This window comes from Nyctibius grandis, chromosome 4 (genome assembly GCF_013368605.1).
Source record: "Nyctibius grandis isolate bNycGra1 chromosome 4, bNycGra1.pri, whole genome shotgun sequence".
NCBI classification, from domain to species: Eukaryota; Metazoa; Chordata; class Aves; order Nyctibiiformes; family Nyctibiidae; genus Nyctibius; species Nyctibius grandis.
The window spans coordinates 44,966,075-44,986,479 of NC_090661.1; the positions used below are offsets into that span (position 1 = coordinate 44,966,075).

A 20,405-nucleotide genomic window follows, 5' to 3' on the forward strand; every position below is an offset into this window, starting at 1 on the left:
TAGCAGTGTCTTTGATAAAGTTGAAATCAGCTGCGAGGTGTTGACATTTTACAGTTAAGCGCGATGCAATATTTAGTGTGGGGATTAAAACAAAACCGGAGCCGGTCTTTGATGGCCGTGGAACATCAGCATCCCGAAGCCCGGACTCCGCAAGCCCCGTCTCCTCCCGGGGCGAGAGAAGTTGCAGCCGATTTCCCGACCGGTTGGCGGTTTCCACCGAAAATAACGCAACGCTCGTGGCTCACAGCCTTCTCGTACACCACCCGCCAAAGATTCGTTAGTGGAAAAGTGTTTTATTACAATAAGACGACCGTAAACGGGGAAGAACTTCTCTCCCGCATCTGCAAGGTCAACGCGAGGAAACCGCGCGCGTGTGTCAAGACGTCGCGCTGCCTCCGTCAGGAACAGGGGGGGAACCCCGCTGCAAGCCCCGGCGCCCCCTCCCCGGCCGCTGACTCTGGGAGAAGGGCCGGGCCGGGCGGTGCAGCAGCCCGGTGGGGTGGGTGGGGTGTCCTGCCCTGCCCGCCGCGGCCCCCAGCGGAGTGTCCCCCGCCCCGGCCCAGTGGTGCCGGCCCCGCTCAGCACCGCCCCAGCGCTACCTGCGCTTTCCGCGCAACTCACCGCCGGGCCGGTACGGAACAGCCGTTCCTGTGGCGGCGGGGACCCAGGTGCCGAGCCGGCCTGCCAGGCCGGGCGGAAGGGCCGCCGGCTGCGCGCTGTCCGTCATCTCCCCCGGCCATTAGGAGGGCGGCTGGGCGGCGGGGCCGCCCCCGGGGGCGGGCTCGGGGGAGCGGCGGGCCGCGGCGCCCTGCCCAGCCCAGCCCTGCCCACGTTGCCCTGAGGTTGAAATGCAGAAGTCAAGGCTCTCTCGTCGGGAAGCAGATTTCCTGGTAGTCCTTTTTTCCTCACGTTTCTGCTTTCTCCTCGGTGGAGACCAGAGAGCCTCGGGGGCTAGTGCAGCCCGGAGCGCAGGAGGCTGGGAGCCCGTCTCTGGGCGTGGGTGTCCGTTTGGGATTTAGGGCAGCCCCAGAGGTGTCCTGCTCACAGGAATGGGTAAGTGGCTGGGAGCTGCAGGAGGGTTCAAGTGCTGTCAAGAGAGGGGTAGCACCCGGGCGCTGTCTTGTGCCGCCGCCGCAGCTCGCTTATTGACTTTGCTCGTGTTCCTACAAGTTGTAAGAACACGTTAAGGGTCAGGAGCAGGGAAGAGAGAAAGCTAATGACTCCTCGGTTTATTATTAATGTTATTAGGCGAGTGCGAGGCAGGATCCCAGCCGAGTGGATGGCTGGATCCCGTGGCACGTTGTATATTATTCCTGACACAGATCTTAGCAGTTAACATTTTAGCACGTTTGTTTTACAGCCTGGTGTAATTGTGCTGTTAAGCGAGAGGCGCTAACAGCACCAGAAACGGTCTTTAAAATGTTAGTCGCGACTCAGAAGCACCGCGTTGCTCTTGCCTCTCCCAAGATGTAAAAGAATTTCCTCAACTACTTTTGCTTCCTCTCCCTCCCCCACGTTTTCGAAAATGTTTTTCTTTTATTTTTCTTTTCTTCATCTTCCTTTTTCCTGTGGCAATAAAGCTGAATTGTCTGTTGGGATGATGTCGTTTTTTATCTCTGGAATGTGCTTTTTTGGAACATGCTTGATGCACAGTCTGGAGAGCTCCGGCATTTGTTGCCACGGGTTTTCTTTCTTTCTCTCTTTCTTTTATTTTCTTTATTTGTTTTCTTCCCCCCCCCCCCCCCCCCCCCCCCCCGCCCCTTTCCCCACCCCATCCAGTTTTGGGGACATCCCGCTATTAGAAAGAAGCGTACTTGGAGTGACCGGGGGGGTCCCCGAGCTGTGACATCTGCCTTGTGATGAGGAGCAGTTCAGACGCCTCCTTCTGAGCCATTCGCCGTGTCTGACGGGTGTCTCTGTGTGTTTGCTTGCAGAACCTGCCTTTGGGGAAGTGAACCAGCTCGGGGGGGTGTTTGTCAACGGGAGACCCCTGCCCAATGCCATCAGGCTGCGGATTGTGGAACTGGCGCAGCTGGGTATCCGGCCGTGCGACATCAGCCGGCAGCTCCGCGTTTCCCACGGCTGTGTCAGCAAAATCCTGGCTCGCTACAACGAGACCGGCTCCATCCTACCGGGGGCTATCGGAGGCAGCAAGCCTCGGGTCACCACCCCCACGGTGGTAAAACATATCCGGACCTACAAACAAAGGGATCCGGGCATCTTTGCCTGGGAGATCCGGGATCGCCTGCTGGCCGATGGCGTGTGTGACAAGTACAACGTGCCGTCGGTCAGCTCCATCAGCCGCATCCTCCGGAACAAAATCGGGAACCTGTCTCAGCAGAGTCACTACGAGTCCTACAAGCAGCACCAGCCGCCCCCACAGCCTGCTCTGCCCTACAACCACATCTACTCTTACCCCAACCCCATCGCTGCGGCAGGAGCCAAGGTGCCCACCCCTCCCGGGGTGCCAGCGATCCCCAGCACCATGGCAATGCCCAGGACGTGGCCGTCCTCCCACTCGGTGACGGACATCCTGGGGATCCGGTCCATCACAGACCAAGGTGAGGAGGGGGCCGCAGCGGCAGCCAAGCAGGGCCAGAGCGTTCGGTCCCCTGTTCCTGGACTCCTTCCCCTCCGAGGGTCGGAAGGAGGTTTCATGGTTTGCCTCGGGAAACCTCTCGCGTTTCCCCAGCGAGCCCGAGTTGGGCACTGAGTTTACCGGAGGGTGTGCCTCGGGACGCGCGCAGATCGGAGGTCCCGGGGTGGGCTGCAGGCGGATCAGCAAACTGTACAATACCGGCCGTCACCGCTGCCGTTGTGACTCGGGAAGGGGCGACCTCGGCCGGAGGGAACGGCCCGGGCTGCGGCGGCCCCAGGGCCCGGGGCATGCTCAGCCCCGGCCCGTCTCCGCCGCGGTCCCGGTCCCGGTGCCGGCCGGGGCTCGCTGTCGCCCTCCAGTCACAGGCGCCGCCTTGGCGTTACCGAGAAGTCCATTTTCTCTAGTTTTCGCAATCAGGCCAAATTTGCTCCGGCAGGAAGTTCAAATGTCACCTAATTGCTTTCATTCTGATGCTGTATTTTCCTCCTAAGCGGTGGTCCAGGAAAACCAAACCCCCAAGATTTGCTTATTTTATCCCTTCCACCTTCTTTCTGTTTCTCCGCCTGGAAACTGCGTCGCGTCTCCCAGCCTCTCGCTACGTTTTGCTGCAAAGAAAGGGACGTTTTTTTCCATTTCGGTTTCTGCCAGTGAACTAACAGCGAATGTGGTTAAAACAACAGTTTAAAATAACCCTCGCCTACAGCGATCCCTGTGTCCCACTCTTCCCTGCCGATTAGCGGAGGGGGGGGGGGGGGCTGTGATTTCTGTTTTCATTGCGTTTTTTAGCGGCAACAATCCGGTTCCAGCACCACCTCAAATGCAAATTGTTGTTTAGGCACTGCAGAATAATTTTCTTTTTCTTTTCTCAAAAAGGTAGTATATTCTTCAAGCAATACACACACGCACACATAAGCATGTTTTATTTATATTAATACATACAAAAATATGTAAGTTTTGTCCTTCTTTGCCCTCTAGTTCACGATATAAACTTTATCCTCAGACCACACTGGCACAAACAAATGTGTTTCTGAGTCGACTTTAACAAATACACGCCTGGCAATCTCTGCTCTGTGCTGGGGAGAGGTAGTGTTGGCAATGAACATTAAAAAGAAGGAGAACATTACAATCACATGAGAAATGGAGAGGTTTTTTTTCTAGTGAGTTCCTCTTTTATTAACACCACATTGGCAGGCAGGCAGGCCTCTGACGGTACTGCCGGGTGCCTCGGTATCTGCCCCGTCTCCCTCAGACCTCGGAGCTGCACACATCTTTCTGCAGTGTAAAATCTCCCCCCTCCCCTTCCCAGCAGAGAGCCGGGGCTGCTGAGCGGCCGATGCCGCAGATGGGGGCTGCTCGCCCTTGATTTATAGGATAAAGTGACCTTGCTGACACGGAAAGGAAGCCCCTATTCATGGGAAAGTGTGAGATCAGCAGAAAAGGGCGCTCACCGAGAGAGCTCAATTTCTTAAGACAACTTCAGATTTGTGCCTTTTCCCAGCCTGCGCGAGGGGCCGAGCGAGGTGGTGTGGCGGGGAAGCCCGCTCCCACGGCGGCTCCGGCGGACCGGCAGCCCCGCAGGCTCCGATGCGGCCGGGCGCGGGGCTCGGGGGAGCCGTGTCCCCCCCGGGCTCTCCGGCTGGCCCGGGGAATTTGTCCGCCTGCAAAACAGCCCGCGGCTGATGCGTGTCTAACTAATAGGACTTTTATCTTTTTTTCCCCCTCTTTCTTCTCTTCCTCCTTTTTTCTTTTATTTTCTTTTTTCTTTTCTTTTATTTTCTTTTTTTTTTAAAAAAAAATTTATTTTTGTGTTTTGTTTTCTTGTTTTTTTTCGTCCCAAACTTGTTTGGAGCCTGTTTCATCTGCAGCCGTGTCAGGGTTATTTGTAACAGGGGGATATCGTTCGTCCTCGGACTCGCACACGCACACATGAGGAGATTCCCGTAAATCCCCTTAGGAGATTCCGGGGGACAAAAGCCGGGGGGCAGCTGCGTCCCGCCAGTGCAGGGACGCGGGGACGAGCGACTCAGCCAGCTCCGGGCTCGGCTGGTGACCGCTGCCATCAGTTGCACGGAGGGACCCGACTCCCTCCTCCCCCCCGGATCACCCTCTCCACGGGCTCTCGGGAGGCTCAGCGGGGTGTAGCGGGCGAGGGACAGGCTTCCCCTTGGTTCTGCCCCACAGACTCCCTTCCGTGGGGAGAGGGAGCCGTCTCCAGCCTGGAGCAAAGTGCTCCGCATCCCGGCCCCTGCCTCTAACCCCAGCTTCCCCTGTTTCCCAGCAGTGAGCGACACTTCGCCTTACCCCAGCCCCAAGATGGAGGAATGGAGCAGCCTGGGCCGAAACAGCTTCCCCACCCCGGCCCAGCATGCCGTCAACGGGCTGGAGAAGAGCTCCCTGGAGCAGGAGGCCAAGTACAGCCAGGTAAAGAGGGAGGCGGGGGGAGGGCGGTGATGCACAGGGCCCCTGAGCTCGGCCTCGGGCTTGCGGCCCTTGCCCGGGGCTGCCGCTCTCGGTTTGGAGCCGGTGCCGGCCTGCCTTCGGTTTTGGTTTGCAAACGAGTCCGCCAAGACGGGCGACGTCGGGAAAGAGCCTGGCTCCCTCCTCCGCTCCTCTCTCCGCTCCCTCCCTCGGCACAGCCGCCGCAGGCCCCCGGCAGCCCCCAGCCCGAGAGGCTCCCGGCGGGCGGAGGGCTGGCGGGGCGAGCAGCGTCCGCACCCCCGCCGCCCCGGGCTCCCGGCGCTGCCCCCGCCGCCGCGGCACAGCCCGCTCAGCGGACACCCGAGGATCGCCGCGCACCGGCCCCCGCCGGCTGCCCGCCCGCCCAGCCGCCCGGCCACCGGACCCCGCCGCACCGCCCACCGCGGCTCTGCCCCCGGACCGGCCCGGGACACCGCCTCGGGCCGGGCCGGGCCGTGCAGGGCCGTGCAGCCCCGGGCCGTGTGAGCGGGCACGTCCCGCCGCCGCCCTCAAAGCCGCGTTTTACCCTGTCTGCAGCGTGCTCTGTAGGCAGGGGAATAATTTGAAAATGAGGTGTAATTGCTTCCTACATTAAGCATTTTTAAACGCTTAAGTAGACGGTGAATTTCCTACGTTTTAATTGCAACACAATATAACTGTTACTTAATAAATCTCTGTCTAAATCTTTGCACTTCCTAATCAAATCCCATGCCAGGAGAAAAGCTATAAAAAGCTCAACTATTACTCCTTGGGAAAGCACAGGTTTGAAAACTTTTTTCTGTGCGATATAAACGTTTCAAAATGTATCAGAGGTTTCTCAGATACGTTGACTTCTCAGCCCTTCATTTGTTACGTTTATAACGAAGTCAAGGAAAAACTGCGATCTCTGTTTAGCGTGTTCCCATTCAAAGACAGAGGCTTTGGACATATTTTTCGAGTTCTGTATCTGGTTTTGGATTCCATGTCGAGAAGACTTTTGTAGCTTGTACTTGGTGCTTAGAGTAGCTGAATCAGACCCTTTCAAATTCAAGATGTGGGGTGCAAACTGCGGGAATGCTTGCAAAGAGGTGAATGAGGCAGAGTGGGAAACATCATAGGCCCCAAAGGTGAACAACCACTTTATTCCATATATTGCCTTACAAATAATATACCACCCTTAATGCTGTCCTTTTTGGTTTTTATTACATTTTTCTATTATCCCATTATTATTCTGTTCATTTCATATTACAAATAATGCTCAGTGTAGTATAGCCATGACCGCACAGATAAAGATAGAATTAGAGTTAGAGTTAATATTCATCCTTCCACAATTTTCTTTAAAAACAAATAAAATTTTAGCATTCTTACTAAAAATGATGGAAATAGCTTGTCATTACTCTGTTAAGAACAGCTGTACTGTGGCTGTGTTGTCTTAGGTTCCAAGCTGGGCTTTCTGCACACGATTCTGCTGAAATATTCACAGGATCTGGCTGATAGGCTATAAACCATTGCCTCTGTTGGAATTTCATTTACCTGAACAGATGTGTTGAGGAACAATGTTATGTACATCGGGTTATTTTCAATGCTGGTGTTGGAAACTATTTTTTATCTTTTTTTTCTCTTTCAATATTTATGCTTTCATCTGCATAATATATCACTGTTCTGCTGTCAATACCAGTCTTAAAGTTTTGTTCAACCTGCAAGATCACCTGATAAATGTAACTTAAACATATTCACTACTTAAAAATGGAGCAAATTGCTATTAAATAAAACTGAATTCATTTATCAAAATACATTGTCCAGAGAGTTTAAAAGGGCAGAAAATCTAAGAAGTATTTATCCAAAAGGTCATTTTCAGAACTCCACTCACCAAAAGAAGACACAGAGGAGATTCCCCCCTGCTCCTTCCCCATAATCATATGGGTAAATAAAATTTGGCTTTGGAAAGTTCTAACATGTAGACCAGTCTATTCATGTAGTATTCAGACTTGCTTACCAGAGAATTCATTCACGTGTACATTAATTGCTTCGTCTGTCACAAGTTTACTACCTTGCTAATTTAGAATGTATTCAGAAAAAAAGTCATGTCAAATAAGGATGTGAAAATGTGATTTTTTACAGTTTTTGCAACATTCTTTTTGCCAAAAGATTTGTTCCAACCAGGTGCAAAGTGAAATTTACGAACCAAATTCTTGCTGCATGTAGCACTGACTTACTGTCTGTTTGCTGAAGCACAGTGAGTCTAGGGTGATGGTCTGTGACAGTAGAGTCTCCCCAGAAGGCTCTCGTGTTCTCAGATCTTTACATAGTCTGTTGCAATGTGTACTGCTTTGGGTGTAAATAGATGAGCAGGGGACAGAAGAGAACATTGGTTCATTTGTATGGATCCAGCAAAGGGGTATCTCGAATGGTGGAAAATGAGGAAGCCACAGTCATAATTTATGTGCCAGAAGGACTATGGTGAAATAGGCTCTGTCTTTGGACTTCAGGGTAAATGCTATTTTCCTCATCTCCTTTGGGCAAAGCTCATTACAAAAGCTGGATCTTAAGGCAGACAGCAGATTTCCCTTAGAGAAGAGAAGTGACTGTTCTGTACTATTCCAGTTTTACGTCTGTATTGTCAAAGTCAGCGGCACCTACAAGAGGAGGAGACCAGCAGGGAATCAGGTGCGCATGTTCCACTTAGGCTTTCCGATTAGACAACATGAGCAGAGGGAGCGTGCTCTGAAGCACATTATCAAAGGATTTTGTGTGAGCAATAGGGAATTCTGCTGTTTCCAGCAAGTATCAGCTATACATTTTAAGCATTGGCAACATTTAAGACACAGGTTCACCCGTCCCCATCTTGCAAATAGCTCCATAGCTACTAGGCGAGTGAAGGACTTGTTCCCCCAGCCTTAGTCATGGACAATAATATCTTACTGCTCAAGAAATCCCCTGGAAACTCCCTCTGCATGAGAAAGACTAGAAAAATCGAGCCTGAAGAACAAGGTCTTCTGTACTTTTAACATATATTTATTTGATCCCTCCTTTTAAATCATATACATTTGTTTTAACACATGGGATCCCATAGGCTTTTTTCAGTTGAAACTCTTATTGACCGCCCAGACCTGTCTGCCAGCAGCCAAGGCTGATCTCTTCGATGGGTTTGAATGGCTGCGTTTCACCCCTTGCCCCACACATCCATGGGAATTTGGCCTGGAAGAGACAAAAGAGGCAGGAAGACTTCACATTTTTGCCTCAGCAATATGCAGTCACACTCTTTTAACATGAAACTGAACCTCTGGATGTAGAACATTTTTCACTTCAAGTATTATGATTTTTCTGCTGTCTCTGGGGCTTTTGTTTGTGATGTTGTTCAGTATTTGGGTTTGGGGAGTTGAAAGCTGTGCCTGGCAGACTGATACAGTACCAAACATTCCTCAGGAAATTATAGAGATGCCTTGTCAGGTTTCTATTAATTTTTAATTACCTGATGTCCCAAGTTGTCGTTTACACGTAAGCAATTGCATTATATTTTCCCGGTGCATCATATTCACAAATTTGTCATACAGCATTGCAAACTGAACGACTGTGAATCAGAGAAACTGAAAGGGAAAATAAAGTTTTCTGAGAGCTTGACAGTTTTGGGTCATACACATTTCATACAGAGCTCAGTTATATTGAAGTATTTATACGGAGAGGCATATTCAATGTGGTGTTGGGGGAAGGCTTCTACAGATAACTATATTATTTATACAAAGGATGAATATTCTGAGTATTTTATGCATTACGCAGCTTATACTGACAGCTGCATTAGGAAAAAGAAATAGCTGAAATCACTGAAAAACAAACCCATTTGTACTCTGCATTTGAAATGAAAACATTTAATAAATACGTATCATAATTAAAATGCAGTTTTCAGACATCTGATGCTTATGACTTTCTGGACTAATGTCATGGATGTGCAAACTGAAAAAATTGCGGTCTGTATTTACACATGTATGAAAATGCAGCAGATCTGACATACATCTGTACAATTTGTTGAGAGGCAAATAGCTTTGGAAATTTTTGTTTCAGAATTATTTGCTGTGTGTGTTGCAGGAAGCAGATGTGCACATTGCCAAAGGGAGCCGATACTCATTAATGGGAAAAAGCTTGTAACTGGGAGGTCTAAGAGCAAGTGGTTATTGCAAGCTCGCTCCTGGAAAGGGTGTGCTATTCGGAGGCCTGATTCCAAACCTACCAGACTTGCTGAAAACACCCCTAATTCAGAGGGGCTTATGAACACGGTTTGAGTGAAGTCTTCCTCTGACATATAGGACAGACCCCAAAGTAGGAACTGCTTTGCCGCTGACTCAGCTGAACTTCATCAGCTGTTAGTGGCTTGAGTTTTCGGCTTTGCTGGGATAGCACTCCCTTTTCCTTCGGTTGCATTCTGATTAGGGGTCCTGAGCTCCATGTGCTTGCAGCACATAAAGGGGAAGCTCCATTTTAGGGTGAGTGATTGCAAATAATTGTGGGTGCAATTCTGGACAATTATTTGCACAGAAAATGTAGGCAATGTAAATATTTAGTTCCTGATCTTTGATTGTAGACGAACAATGAACTGTGTATGCGGTGGCCAAAGCATCTGTAACTTTTTATCTGCAGTGCTTAGAACCCAAAACGTATGGTAACTTCTTTGGGAATAAGATGAAAATGTAACTTTAAATGTTATGGCAAACTACATGACCCTCCTACACAGATTATTTATTGAAAAAATTACATAGCAGATTACTTACTTGGCATCTTCTATTCTAACTCAGGATTCAGGCAGTTGGATACCTGCTATGGGTCTGTGCAAAATCCATCAATGATAAAGGTCTGGAGCTCCTGCTCCTCACTCATACCTGGGCGTTGGGGGGAAGGTGTTGAGGAGAGGTGCTTGTTTGCTTTCTTGCCATAGTACCTAGCAGAATTATTAGCAGAGTTCAAGTCTGGTGCAGTGGTTCAGACCTTGGCTTGGAGAGTGTCTGGTTCTGTGTCACTCTCATTAGGATCTCCAGACCAGTGCCTGTTATTAAAATAATGTCGCTAAGATGGCTTATTCGAGGTCTAGGCATCCATGTCATTGCATGTGGTGGGTGAGGGGAGTGAGCTGATCCCACTACATGCACCCGATTCCTTCCCAGGTGATCTGGATGGCACCTCATTCGAACCCCATTTGTGAGACCTGCCTCTTACTGGCCACCTGCTTCCACGGCCAAAACACAGTGCCCTGCCCACCAACCCACATGGCTTCAGGGCACTGCACCTGGATGAAACTAATAAAGAAAGTCAGAGAGGTGAGTGAATGGTAAACTGAACTCTGAGCACCTTCTGCTCAAAGGGCCCAAACCCACCTGGAGCTCCGCCATGACAAACAGGACCAGGGACTGAAAAGCGAGAGTGGTGGGAGATACCTGCCACAGCCAAGGAGTAGAGTGCCAGGGCAGGGGGATTAGATAGGACTTGATCTGTTCAGTTTTCTGGTGCTTACAGTAGAGTGGAAAGTAGATAAAGACTGTACGGTATGTTTGACTTTGTCTGTTGTGGCAATTTATCAGCTCTTAGGAATTGCCTACATACCTAGTCATAATGACCATGGGCATCTGATAATCGATGGGTTGTGATTTCACTCTCGTTAACTCACCAGCTTCCCAGTAATTGCCTCTGCAGCATCAGAGATTTGTTAGACAAAGGGAACCACTGTTTTGTATCTCCCTGAAGAGGACAAAGTGGGGACTTTACCAGTTTGACCCCATATTTGCCTAGCTTCTAGCCATCAAGAATCTCTTTGATATCTCTGTGTCCGTAAGTCTCCTTCTTCCAACCTCAGTTTCATTTAAACAATACCATATTGAAATTACAATATATTGTTAAGTATATTATATTAAGAAAGCATTTTTCATAGAACCTTTTGCTAATATATTATGGTTTTAACCATCAGCGTAGAAAGAGCAAATGTTTATTCCTTTCAGTGTATTTGCATGTTTAATGTTAGTTCCTACTCAAGGGACTTTGCTTATATGGCATAATTTTTTCTCTGAGCTTTCCTTTTGTTCTCGTAAGCACAGTATATCTGTCTAAGGGAGACTCAAGTTGTGTCTTTCTCATCAAAATCAAACTTTGTGCTCACAGCAAACAGAATTTGTTTTCACTCTACTTTGAGGTAGTCTCGTTGTGAGGTTTGTTAAATAATAGAATATATCCCAAGATCCAGCACCTTCACTGGAAAGGCAGTGACTTCCATTTATATCATCCTTCCTAAACTGGAGTAGGAATGGAAAGCGTACGTTCAGCGAACATACAGACCTTGCACAATAATCTACGTTTGGGAGACATTTTAGGTGGATGTATTAGTGTGTGCTTGGTGTGCTGTATGTGGTAGAGTTTGCCTCACTGTGAAAACCGTCTAAACCCATCCCTCTTCTGAAGAAGCGTTGGAAACCCTTGCCTCCCCCTTTTCCCTCGGAGTGTGCTTAGGTTTTACAACAATCTCCGTTTGCCTTGTCTCCATCGTGCCTTTTTCTCCTACCTCTCGTTTCCTCTGTTGTTTTTGTAGTGGATTCCTCAGTCTCTGAGAAAGAGTTGTTTTTTTTTCTTTTGTTTCTGCTGTAGTTTGTTTTGGAAAAGACATAAAATGCCTCTGGCTGCTTTAGGAAAGGATCGGTGATGGTGTGCAAATTCAAGTTACTATTTCCAAAACTAGGTTTTTATTTCCCTGAAGAGGCTGAGATTTAAAGTCTGATAAGAAAATATAATTAAGAGTGATCTTGATGCATGTCGCAACTATATTTAAAACACTCAATTGATATTATCTGATTTCTGTGTTATTCAGTGCAGCTGGGGATGCCTATAAGTAAAGGAAACAACTTTAATTAACTTTAATTATTAACTTTATGTTAATAAAAAAGCACATTAAACATAGGGAATGGGATCTGCTCATTATTAAGGGAATGAACATTATTTTAGAAGGAAGTAGTGTGATTTTCTTATGCAGTACATTGTAATGCATTGAATTTAGTAACGGGAGAAATAACTGTAAAGAAAATGGCATCTTTGTAAGAGACACTGTATAGAATTGGGTAACTAATTATGTTTGGAATCTTAAAGCACTCAAGCATGCAATCAACTCTGTTTTAACTGTGACTTTAACTAGAATACTGGCATAGCTTCGTACGACTTACAGTGAAAGAGAAATACTGTATTTCCCTATTCTTGAAAGGTCTCTTTCCATTTTTCAAAGTTCAGTCTTCTGGGAATCAACCCAGCTCAGCTGAGCCACAGACTGATGTAAAACCCTTGCCCATGTGTTATTTTAAAAGCCCCTCAATTCCAATGTATTACTGACGTTCAGTCTTTCTTGAAAATAAAGGCATATGTTTCAAAGTAATATGCTACCTACAAAATGTTTCCCCTTCTGTTCGAGATTTTATGGATGTCAAAATTATTTAATGACATTGTCCTCATTTTTCAGAGTCTATTTTATTTTCTTCTGCTTGCAGTGAAATTAATAGAAAATCAAAGGGGGAATATGTTCAGTAAAATAAGATAATTCATCTAAGAATATGGGTATATAGTCCAATACGAAAAGATTTTTGCAAGAAATTTTTCCAGCATTATAAAAAGACAGAAAACCCTGATTTGCAGGGTCAACTCTGAATAGGTTATTCGCATACAGATTAGCAATTTTATTACATTTTTCTTAAAAAGATTTTTAATAAAAAGTGTTATCATAAACTGGAGAAATTTACTCAGTGATCAGTTTTGTAATCCTTCTTCTTTAGGTAACTCCAACTTACCTGTGTAGGCACGTTAATTTTAGTGGGATACTGATCTGAATGAGTGTTTGTAGGATCATGTAATTTTTCCCACTGATGCTGTAGCACTGAATAGCAGCTTCAGAATTTATCTCTAATTTAGTTAACTACAATTTCTGCCAAAATATTATTTAACGTTATTAATTTTAAAACCTTGAAAGAAACATAGTTGTATTACTTACATCTTTAGGTAATGCCGTTTTGCTAAATGAGATTTCCATTACAGGCCTGCTGCTGATGTTTTACTTGGAAAATTTGTTTACTCTTCCCTTGGGATCCCATATGTTGGTTTGATTTATAAATCATCTTTAACCTCCAATCAAAAAAGGAGATTTAGCATGTTTGCTTCCTTTATGTTTGCAGTTTGTATTTGATTGCTCCTAGTCTTGTTGCCATAACCTTTTTGACTGATTATGTGCACATCACTAAGAACATGAGATATCCTCTGGGTTTTCAAGGTAATCTGCTCTTCTGATTGAAGGACTAGATATTCAGCTCTGCTCCCTGCTATGCTTTTCCTTTGCTGTGGAAAAAAATGACTTCTCCAGTAGCTAGTTTGTGACTGTGTTTTCAGGACATTCGGAAAAGATTCAGGATTTCCAGAAATTGTTTTAAGTTTTTAATTTTGAAAAATGAGCAGTGAGAGGGTGACTGTCTGTGGAGCTACGGTAGCATCCCTGCAGCTTAAGCCGCTGCCAGCACTCCACTTCGCTGGGGAGCTGCTGCTCTCAGTAAGACGGTTGTGATACCTCTGCAGATTTGTTTCATTTGCTCTCGGGGAAAGGCTCTGTGCTGCAGGATCAAGGCAACGCGCTGAGCTTGCTGATCTGAGGGCAGGAAGGATTTGTTCCATCTAAGCCAGTGTTAGAATTGAGAAATACAAATGAAACAGCAACCTTTTTCACCAGAGGTGTGTTCCCCAAGCCTTGACACAGGCTGAACTTCTGCTGATTCCAGCAGGGGAGTTTGGGCTCAGTCACTGTCCAAGCTCATTAGGGCTGGTGAGTTAGGTAACTCGAGCTTGAAGCTTATGTTGTTTCTCCAGAAGCACTTTTTTTGTTTTTAAATAGACATTTAGAATACTTCTACAAAACATATACTCTGAGTCTGTGCAATAAATTACCTACTTAATAAAATATTGTAACAATTACATTACAATAGGCAAATGATTCAAATAATAGGAAATAATAACTTTAAAATAAGAATAATAATTTACCTTCTTTTGGACATTTACTTTAGAGTTAGACTATAAAACTGGGGTGGCACCCACCTGTGGGATCAACTCTGCTCTCATTTGTATTCACGTAAACCTGAAATGAGATAATTTGCATTATTGCTATTAATGATAACTAACATAAATGTATGTCTGTGATTTTGAATGCTATGACTCTGGGTCATTTTCTGAAACATTTAGAAGCCACATGGGAAGGGATCACAGGAGGTGGTCTAATTTTGATACTGAGAGAACACACATCTAGCAAGCAAAAGGCAGGAAGGAAAAGTAGAGAAGGGGATGAAACAAAACAAAATAATATCAATTAATTACAACATAGAATTTGGTTTTATACCATAATGACTGAAAGTGGAATCTATCTTGTGTGTTTCTCTGGTGTCCATGTCCACGGCAGAAAAAAAAAAGCCAGGTAGTTTGTGCAACGTGGATTGATTGGGAAGTTTGTCCAGAAAGCTTGTGCCCTGTTGCTCTTTACCATGCAGGAGAGAGGAGGCTGAAGCTGTATGACACACTATACCAGCATAACCTTCATAACAGACATCAAGGTGTGTGTGTGTGGATTACCTCTGGTTTGGAGAGGAACTATTCTGACTTTTAGGAGTCCAAACAGCTAATGGAAATTACTTGTTCCAAAGACAATCCCACATAAGCTTGGTTCTAGACTTGCTTTTCTTCCACCCACCCACTCTATGTCCCAAATCCCAAACAGACTGAAAACAACGACGACAACAAAAGTCATCTCTAGTTAATATTGTACCTAAAGTGTCTAAAACTAAAAATTCCCTCCGTTAAAACTACTGAACCAACTCCTTCACTGGTGAAAATACATGCAGTCCATTTGTTTCAGCAGCATCATTTTATGTCACCTAAAGCAAGACTTTACTTCCACCTTGGCTTTGAATTTTGGCCTGGATATTGCTTTCACTGTCACTGGTGCATATCATCAGTAACTCATCAGAAAGGCACCAGATGCAACTTGTGATCCTGACCCAACCACCGCTGTTTTGCAGGTATCTTTGTGAGAACATGTCTAACTGAATTTGTGAATCAGTGGGAGGTCATGTGTTCCAGGTTTTGAACACAGTTCTAAAATTTGGAAATAATTATTCTATGAGTTGTCTCAAAACATTGATAGAAGCAACAATTCAGAGCAAGTGTTTCTCTCTGGTCTTTCTAGAAGCCAGACAGTAAGCACTTTCAAACAGGAACCCTTATCACTTGCAAAGCAGAGGTTCTTGTTCAGTTAGAACTACATGTTTGTTTGTTTGCTTTAAAAATTAGATTTCCCTTGAAAAGCAATGGTTTAAATTAAGAAAAAAAATATTTATAAAACCTAAAAACCAGGTTCAAGAAGCTCTTCACTTAAAACAAGTTCTAAGGGTTTTAAAAATCCATAAACACCATGGGGTTCTCACACTTCTAATTATGAATGTTTAGATTTTGGTGTTCATTTCCTCTGATTGAAATACTGCAGGATGAATTATTCATCCAGTATATACAGGGTCACGGAACTTAATCCCCTCCATTCATTTTAAGTGAATGTCATGTTTGTAAAAAGTGTCAGATCGACAGACAAGATTCAACGCTTCTGATAACCTACACTTTGTATCTAAAGCTGTTTAGAAGTAAAAACTCTTGTGGTTAAAATTATTGGGTCAAGTCCTTCACTGACAAAAGTCAGAGATGAAAATCAGGGTCTTTTTTGAGTAGCATAGTTTTAAATCACATAAGGTGAGGTTTTCTCTATCCCCTCAGCTTTAAATTCAGACCAGAGGAAGCCTCTGGCTGCTTTGCGGGTATGGCTCAAACCTCCCCTGAAGCAGAACGGCAGTCCATGCCGGGCCAGTCCTTACCCGTCCCAGTGCTGCGTGCTTGGCTGTCTGAAGGCACCTACTGGCATCCACATCATCATGGTTTTGAGTGGTAAAGCTTTGTAGCACTGGAACTAAAATAAGAATGATTCATTAATTCAGTGAGGTAGCGACAATAGCTTTCCAGCTTTGGTGGCCTGTGACAGGTTGCAACTGGCGGTCCCTACGCAAGTGCCTCCATGTCCTGCCCTCAGTAGTTAGGGCAAGATCTTTCTCACATTCAAAATAGTTAGACACTATAAAAACATCAGTTATCTCAGTTGAAATTTACCTAAAGGGTGAGGGGGGGAGGCGGTAAAAGAGTTGTTCTCTCTGTTATAAATCAGGATAGGGTATTCTTTTAAAATAAGCTTTTACAAAAAATAGTGAATCTTTAGTCAAGTCCCATCTGTTTTATCAGTCACAACCCAAGTAGCACCTCCAATGTAATTTAGTAACAAACTAGGGCTTCTCCATTAATTATAGTTCAGAGACTTTCATTTTATTTCGTGCCATAAGACCATACCAAGGAAGGCCACACAATGATAAACAGGAGTAACATATATATGATTGGATTAAATATTCATCAACAATGCCTGAGTTAATGCGAGCTGTTCAGGAGCTCAGATTTGCCCCAAATCATGCAAAGTCATGCAAAGTGATCAGTTTCTGGTTGCTGAGAACCCCCCGGCAGCCTTGTCTGTAGGAGCTGCAGGAGGCCAGGACATGGTCTTGAGCATTGTTGGACCAGCAAAGAGGTGGCTTGTTGGCACATCGCCTGGCACAGATCTAGCCTGTGCCCACTAGCACACAATCAGCCTCTGCCCCAGTGTGGGGTCGGGCAGGGGACCCTGCTTGACAGGCTGCGTGTACGAGGCCACCCTGTTTCTGACAGAAGAGAGGTGAGTCATAGGGCTGGGTGTTGCACGGCGCTGCTCACCCTCAGGGCCGAAGAATTTAGCCTGGTCTGTTTTATTTACACATACAGACACAGTCATCAGCTCCAGGGACTTTTTTTTGCCTGGACACAGCGTTTGGACGTAGCAGGAGGTCATTTCCTGAGGACCAAAAGTTGCCTTTCTCACAGATAGCACTAACCATGTACTCTTGGCCTGTGGTGGTGGGGTGGGGAGAGGTGCTTGGCAAAGCGATTGCATCAAGCAGTATTTCGCCTTGGCATAATGCAGCACTATGCACAACTTTGAAGGATGCATTTACAGTCTTATTCTTCCTCAGATGAGCTGCTCTTAGAGCATCTGCCTTTTCTAAAGAGCCCTAAGAGGAAGCGCCGGCGGTTGGAGAGCACCCTACAGCATGTCAGTCTTACAGCGTATAGGAAGCATTTTCTCTTCTTCTCCATGGCAAACAAGGACTCTGGCTTTTCCCAGAGCCACACGTGGTAGAGGGGAGCAGTCACAACACAGGAGGCTGGAGGGACATGTGCCTCCTCTGCAGCCTAGGAGGAATCCTTTCAAAAGCACAGCCATGACCAGTCACAGTGAGGAATCCTACTTAAAATGGGGCTTCCAGGCACTTCCTTGAGCCCACTGCCTGGGACCAGTCTGCTTGGGAGCAGGCAAGCCTGGAGGAGCAGGGTGGCCTTGCAGAGTCCAAAGAAACCTCTTCTGAGCCTCAGGGGCTCGAGGTTTGTGCTGCCACAACGGCCGTGAGACTCTTTAGGGTCTTGCTCCAGGTCTTTTCTTCTTCCAGCACCCCTTCAGGCTTTCTGTAGTTCTTCTCTCTGCAGGATCACTTTGCGTTTTTGCTCTTGATGTCTCAGTGATACAAAATGGCTCTAATGGCTCTGCTGCCTCTGTGGAAGGCTTTTTGTTGCTGTTTGTTAGAAAAAAACAGAGAGGTGCTCTTTTCTTGTTTCACATTCTTCTGAAAAGCACTTTACACACTGGAAGAGGCAGGGAGCTTGGCGAACAGCAGCTTTAGGGCCTGTCACTCTTTTCACTTTCCAGTAAATTCAGGGAAATAATTTTACATGTGATTTAAGAAGTGTACTAATTTATAGTGCAATTATTCAAAGGTTTGTATTAATTAGTATTGTTGCAAACACTGATATTTAGAGCTGAGGCTAAAGTGTAATTCTGAGACACAGTAGGAGATGTGTAATTGGAGTTGAAGGTCAGGTCACATATTTGGATTTTCAAAAGAATAAGGCAAGTTCAGCTTCAACAAAGTGTTTATGGATTTGGAATGACAATTATGTTGCTGCTGCAGCTGTATGTTTTGTACTAATTAATACACCTATCGGAGGCTTGTGGCTGGGGTCCCGTCACTGCCTCCTGCTGTTTTAGATTGCTGTACACGTGTATATTGACTCCAGCAGGATTACTGCTTGGTTTCCCGAGTGGCAATGAGGGGATAGTCCAGCCAGTGGAACTGAGAGTTATGCTGGTAGGAAACTCATGAGCCTGAAACTAGGCCAGTGCTGTTATGGAGGTAAACACTGGAAATTTAGGCAGGTGCAATCCAGACAGGAACTGAGCAAGTGAAATGTTAACACCCTGTGAAGTTTTAGTAGAAACAAAAGACTCTGTCATTTCTTAACTCTGCGCTGTCCAGGCTGTGTCCGGTTCTACCAGGTGATTACAAATGGCAGATGCTACATGATTTGCTGAGTTGATACCTGCTCTTTCATATTCAGATAGGAAACATTTCTGGGAATAAATACAACCCCAAATCCTAAAACATAAACACTACACAAATCAAAACTTAAGCAAGATAAATGATTTTGGTTTGTACCTGTTCTGCTGAAGAAGCATTTACATGGTGTGAAATAAACTGCCAAACGCTTTTTATTTCAATAAGGAGTCATTCATTATGAAATTCTACCGTGGCAGACTGAAGGACTCTCCCTTCTCTATTTAAATAGAAACCCTTCTCCCCAGCCTATGGAAGGACCTAGGAAAATAGCTCGCAGGAAAGGACCCAGCCCTGCAATTGTTTTGTGCACAGAAGCCCTATTGAAACCAGGAGAAGCTGTGAGCAAAGAACATTTGCAAGGTTATATCCCAAGTACCTAGAAAACAGATTTTTTTAAAAGACATCATCAATAATAATACTACTATAGTTCTGACTCATGCTCTGAGCAAACAGTTACCAAAGAGTTTAAGATATTTCCCCCCGCCCCCCAGCTGCTTCTTAACCTCTCCACTCCGGGGAGTGTTGCTTTGAGATCCATGCCTGCACCTGCCCACTGCAGCTCAGGGCTGAGCCCACCTTCCTTTTGGGCTGGGGTAGCTGAGGTGCTGGGGTGGGTCCATCTCTCCTGCTGCTGGTACGGCTGTGGTCACTGCACACCCAGCTTAAGCCGTCACAGCACTACCTGTAAGAGCCTTGCCACAGTGGCCAACAACCCATGTAAAGTTTGGGAAAGGTGGGTCAATATCGCAGCCCACCCGCTCCAACCCATGGCACTCATTGCCAAGATGATTAAGGTGCTCAGCAAGAGAGATGGGACAAACTTGTCACAAATAGCTCCAGCAGTAGCTCTCAAATGTGATGATTAGATGCAACCATGGGCTTAAGGACTCCCTGAACAACAGCTTGGGCATATGGTGGGGGCAGGGGGGGGCTCGGAAGTTCCTGCTGTGCTCTCAGTATGTGTTCCCTAAACATCTGTGGCTGGTCACTGACTGGGACAGGCTGGTGGGAGAGGTGTGAAGGGCTGATGTGGGGTAGCTGGTGTTAAAAGCAAAGCACAAGGGGTTCAGTGTGCCCCTGAAATCCAGGGGAATGATTATGGGTGGCCCTCTCTGGGTGTCCCGTGGGCATCACTGGCCCTGTTTCTTGTACAAAGTCTCTGAGAGCAGCATCTGAGGGCAGCTTCTTTTATGGCAGATCTGCCGTGTCTTACTCTCAGAAACGTTTTCCCCTTTCATTTCAGGCACCCAACAGCCTCCCGGCTGTCAGCAGTTTCGTGTCAGCGCCAGCCATGCCTCCCTACGCCACACCAGCCCAAGTGTCACCTTACATGACGTACAGCGCCGCCCCGTCCAGCTACATGGCGAGCCACGGCTGGCAGCACGCTGGAGGCACCCCACTGTCCCCTCACAGCTGCGACATCCCCGCCTCGCTGGCGTTCAAGGGCATGCAGACGGCCAGGGAGGGCAGCCACTCGGTCACAGCCTCCGCTCTCTGATGCAGGAGATGGTCCAGGACCAGCACAAGCCTGCTGGCTGGTCATCCCCTGAGCCTGGCTCATGGACTGGTCTCTTCGTGCCAGTGATATCTGGCATTTCTTCTTGTGACTTGTCTCCTGTAAGGCTTTTGGGATTGAAAGAGCTGAAGACAACATCAGAAACTGAGAGAAGTGTGGTGTTGCGCTCTTCAAGTAAAGACCTTGTGTCCCTCAAAGGGCTCGTGGAGCCTCGTTCCACTCTCTCCTGGTCAAACCACACATATTTATTCTTAATCATCACAGACTTTCTAAATGTGCAATTGTTATTAAG

At 46.6% G+C, this 20,405-nt stretch overlaps 1 protein-coding gene across 1 annotated transcript; it reads left to right on the forward strand.

Annotated features, from left to right (window-relative positions):
• The first annotated feature begins 63 nt into the window (after positions 1 to 63).
• Positions 64 to 20,095, forward strand: PAX9 (paired box 9). Its single transcript, XM_068397367.1, has 5 exons — positions 64 to 499; positions 1,935 to 2,561; positions 4,878 to 5,020; positions 10,189 to 10,341; positions 19,841 to 20,095. The coding sequence occupies exons 1-5, from the start codon at positions 64 to 66 to the stop codon at positions 20,093 to 20,095; spliced, it is 1,614 nt and encodes a 537-aa protein (XP_068253468.1).
• Positions 20,096 to 20,405: the final 310 nt, after the last annotated feature.

Bases quoted from the DNA above. Each gene is read 5' to 3' on its own strand.
- PAX9 (XM_068397367.1), top strand. From the start codon at position 64: ATGCAATATTTAGTGTGGGGATTAAAACAAAACCGGAGCCGGTCTTTG. The intron at 2,562-4,877 runs GTGAGGAGGGGG...CCTGTTTCCCAG, and splicing joins CCGGTCCATCACAGACCAAG to CAGTGAGCGACACTTCGCCT. The intron at 5,021-10,188 runs GTAAAGAGGGAG...ATTCCTTCCCAG, and splicing joins AGGAGGCCAAGTACAGCCAG to GTGATCTGGATGGCACCTCA.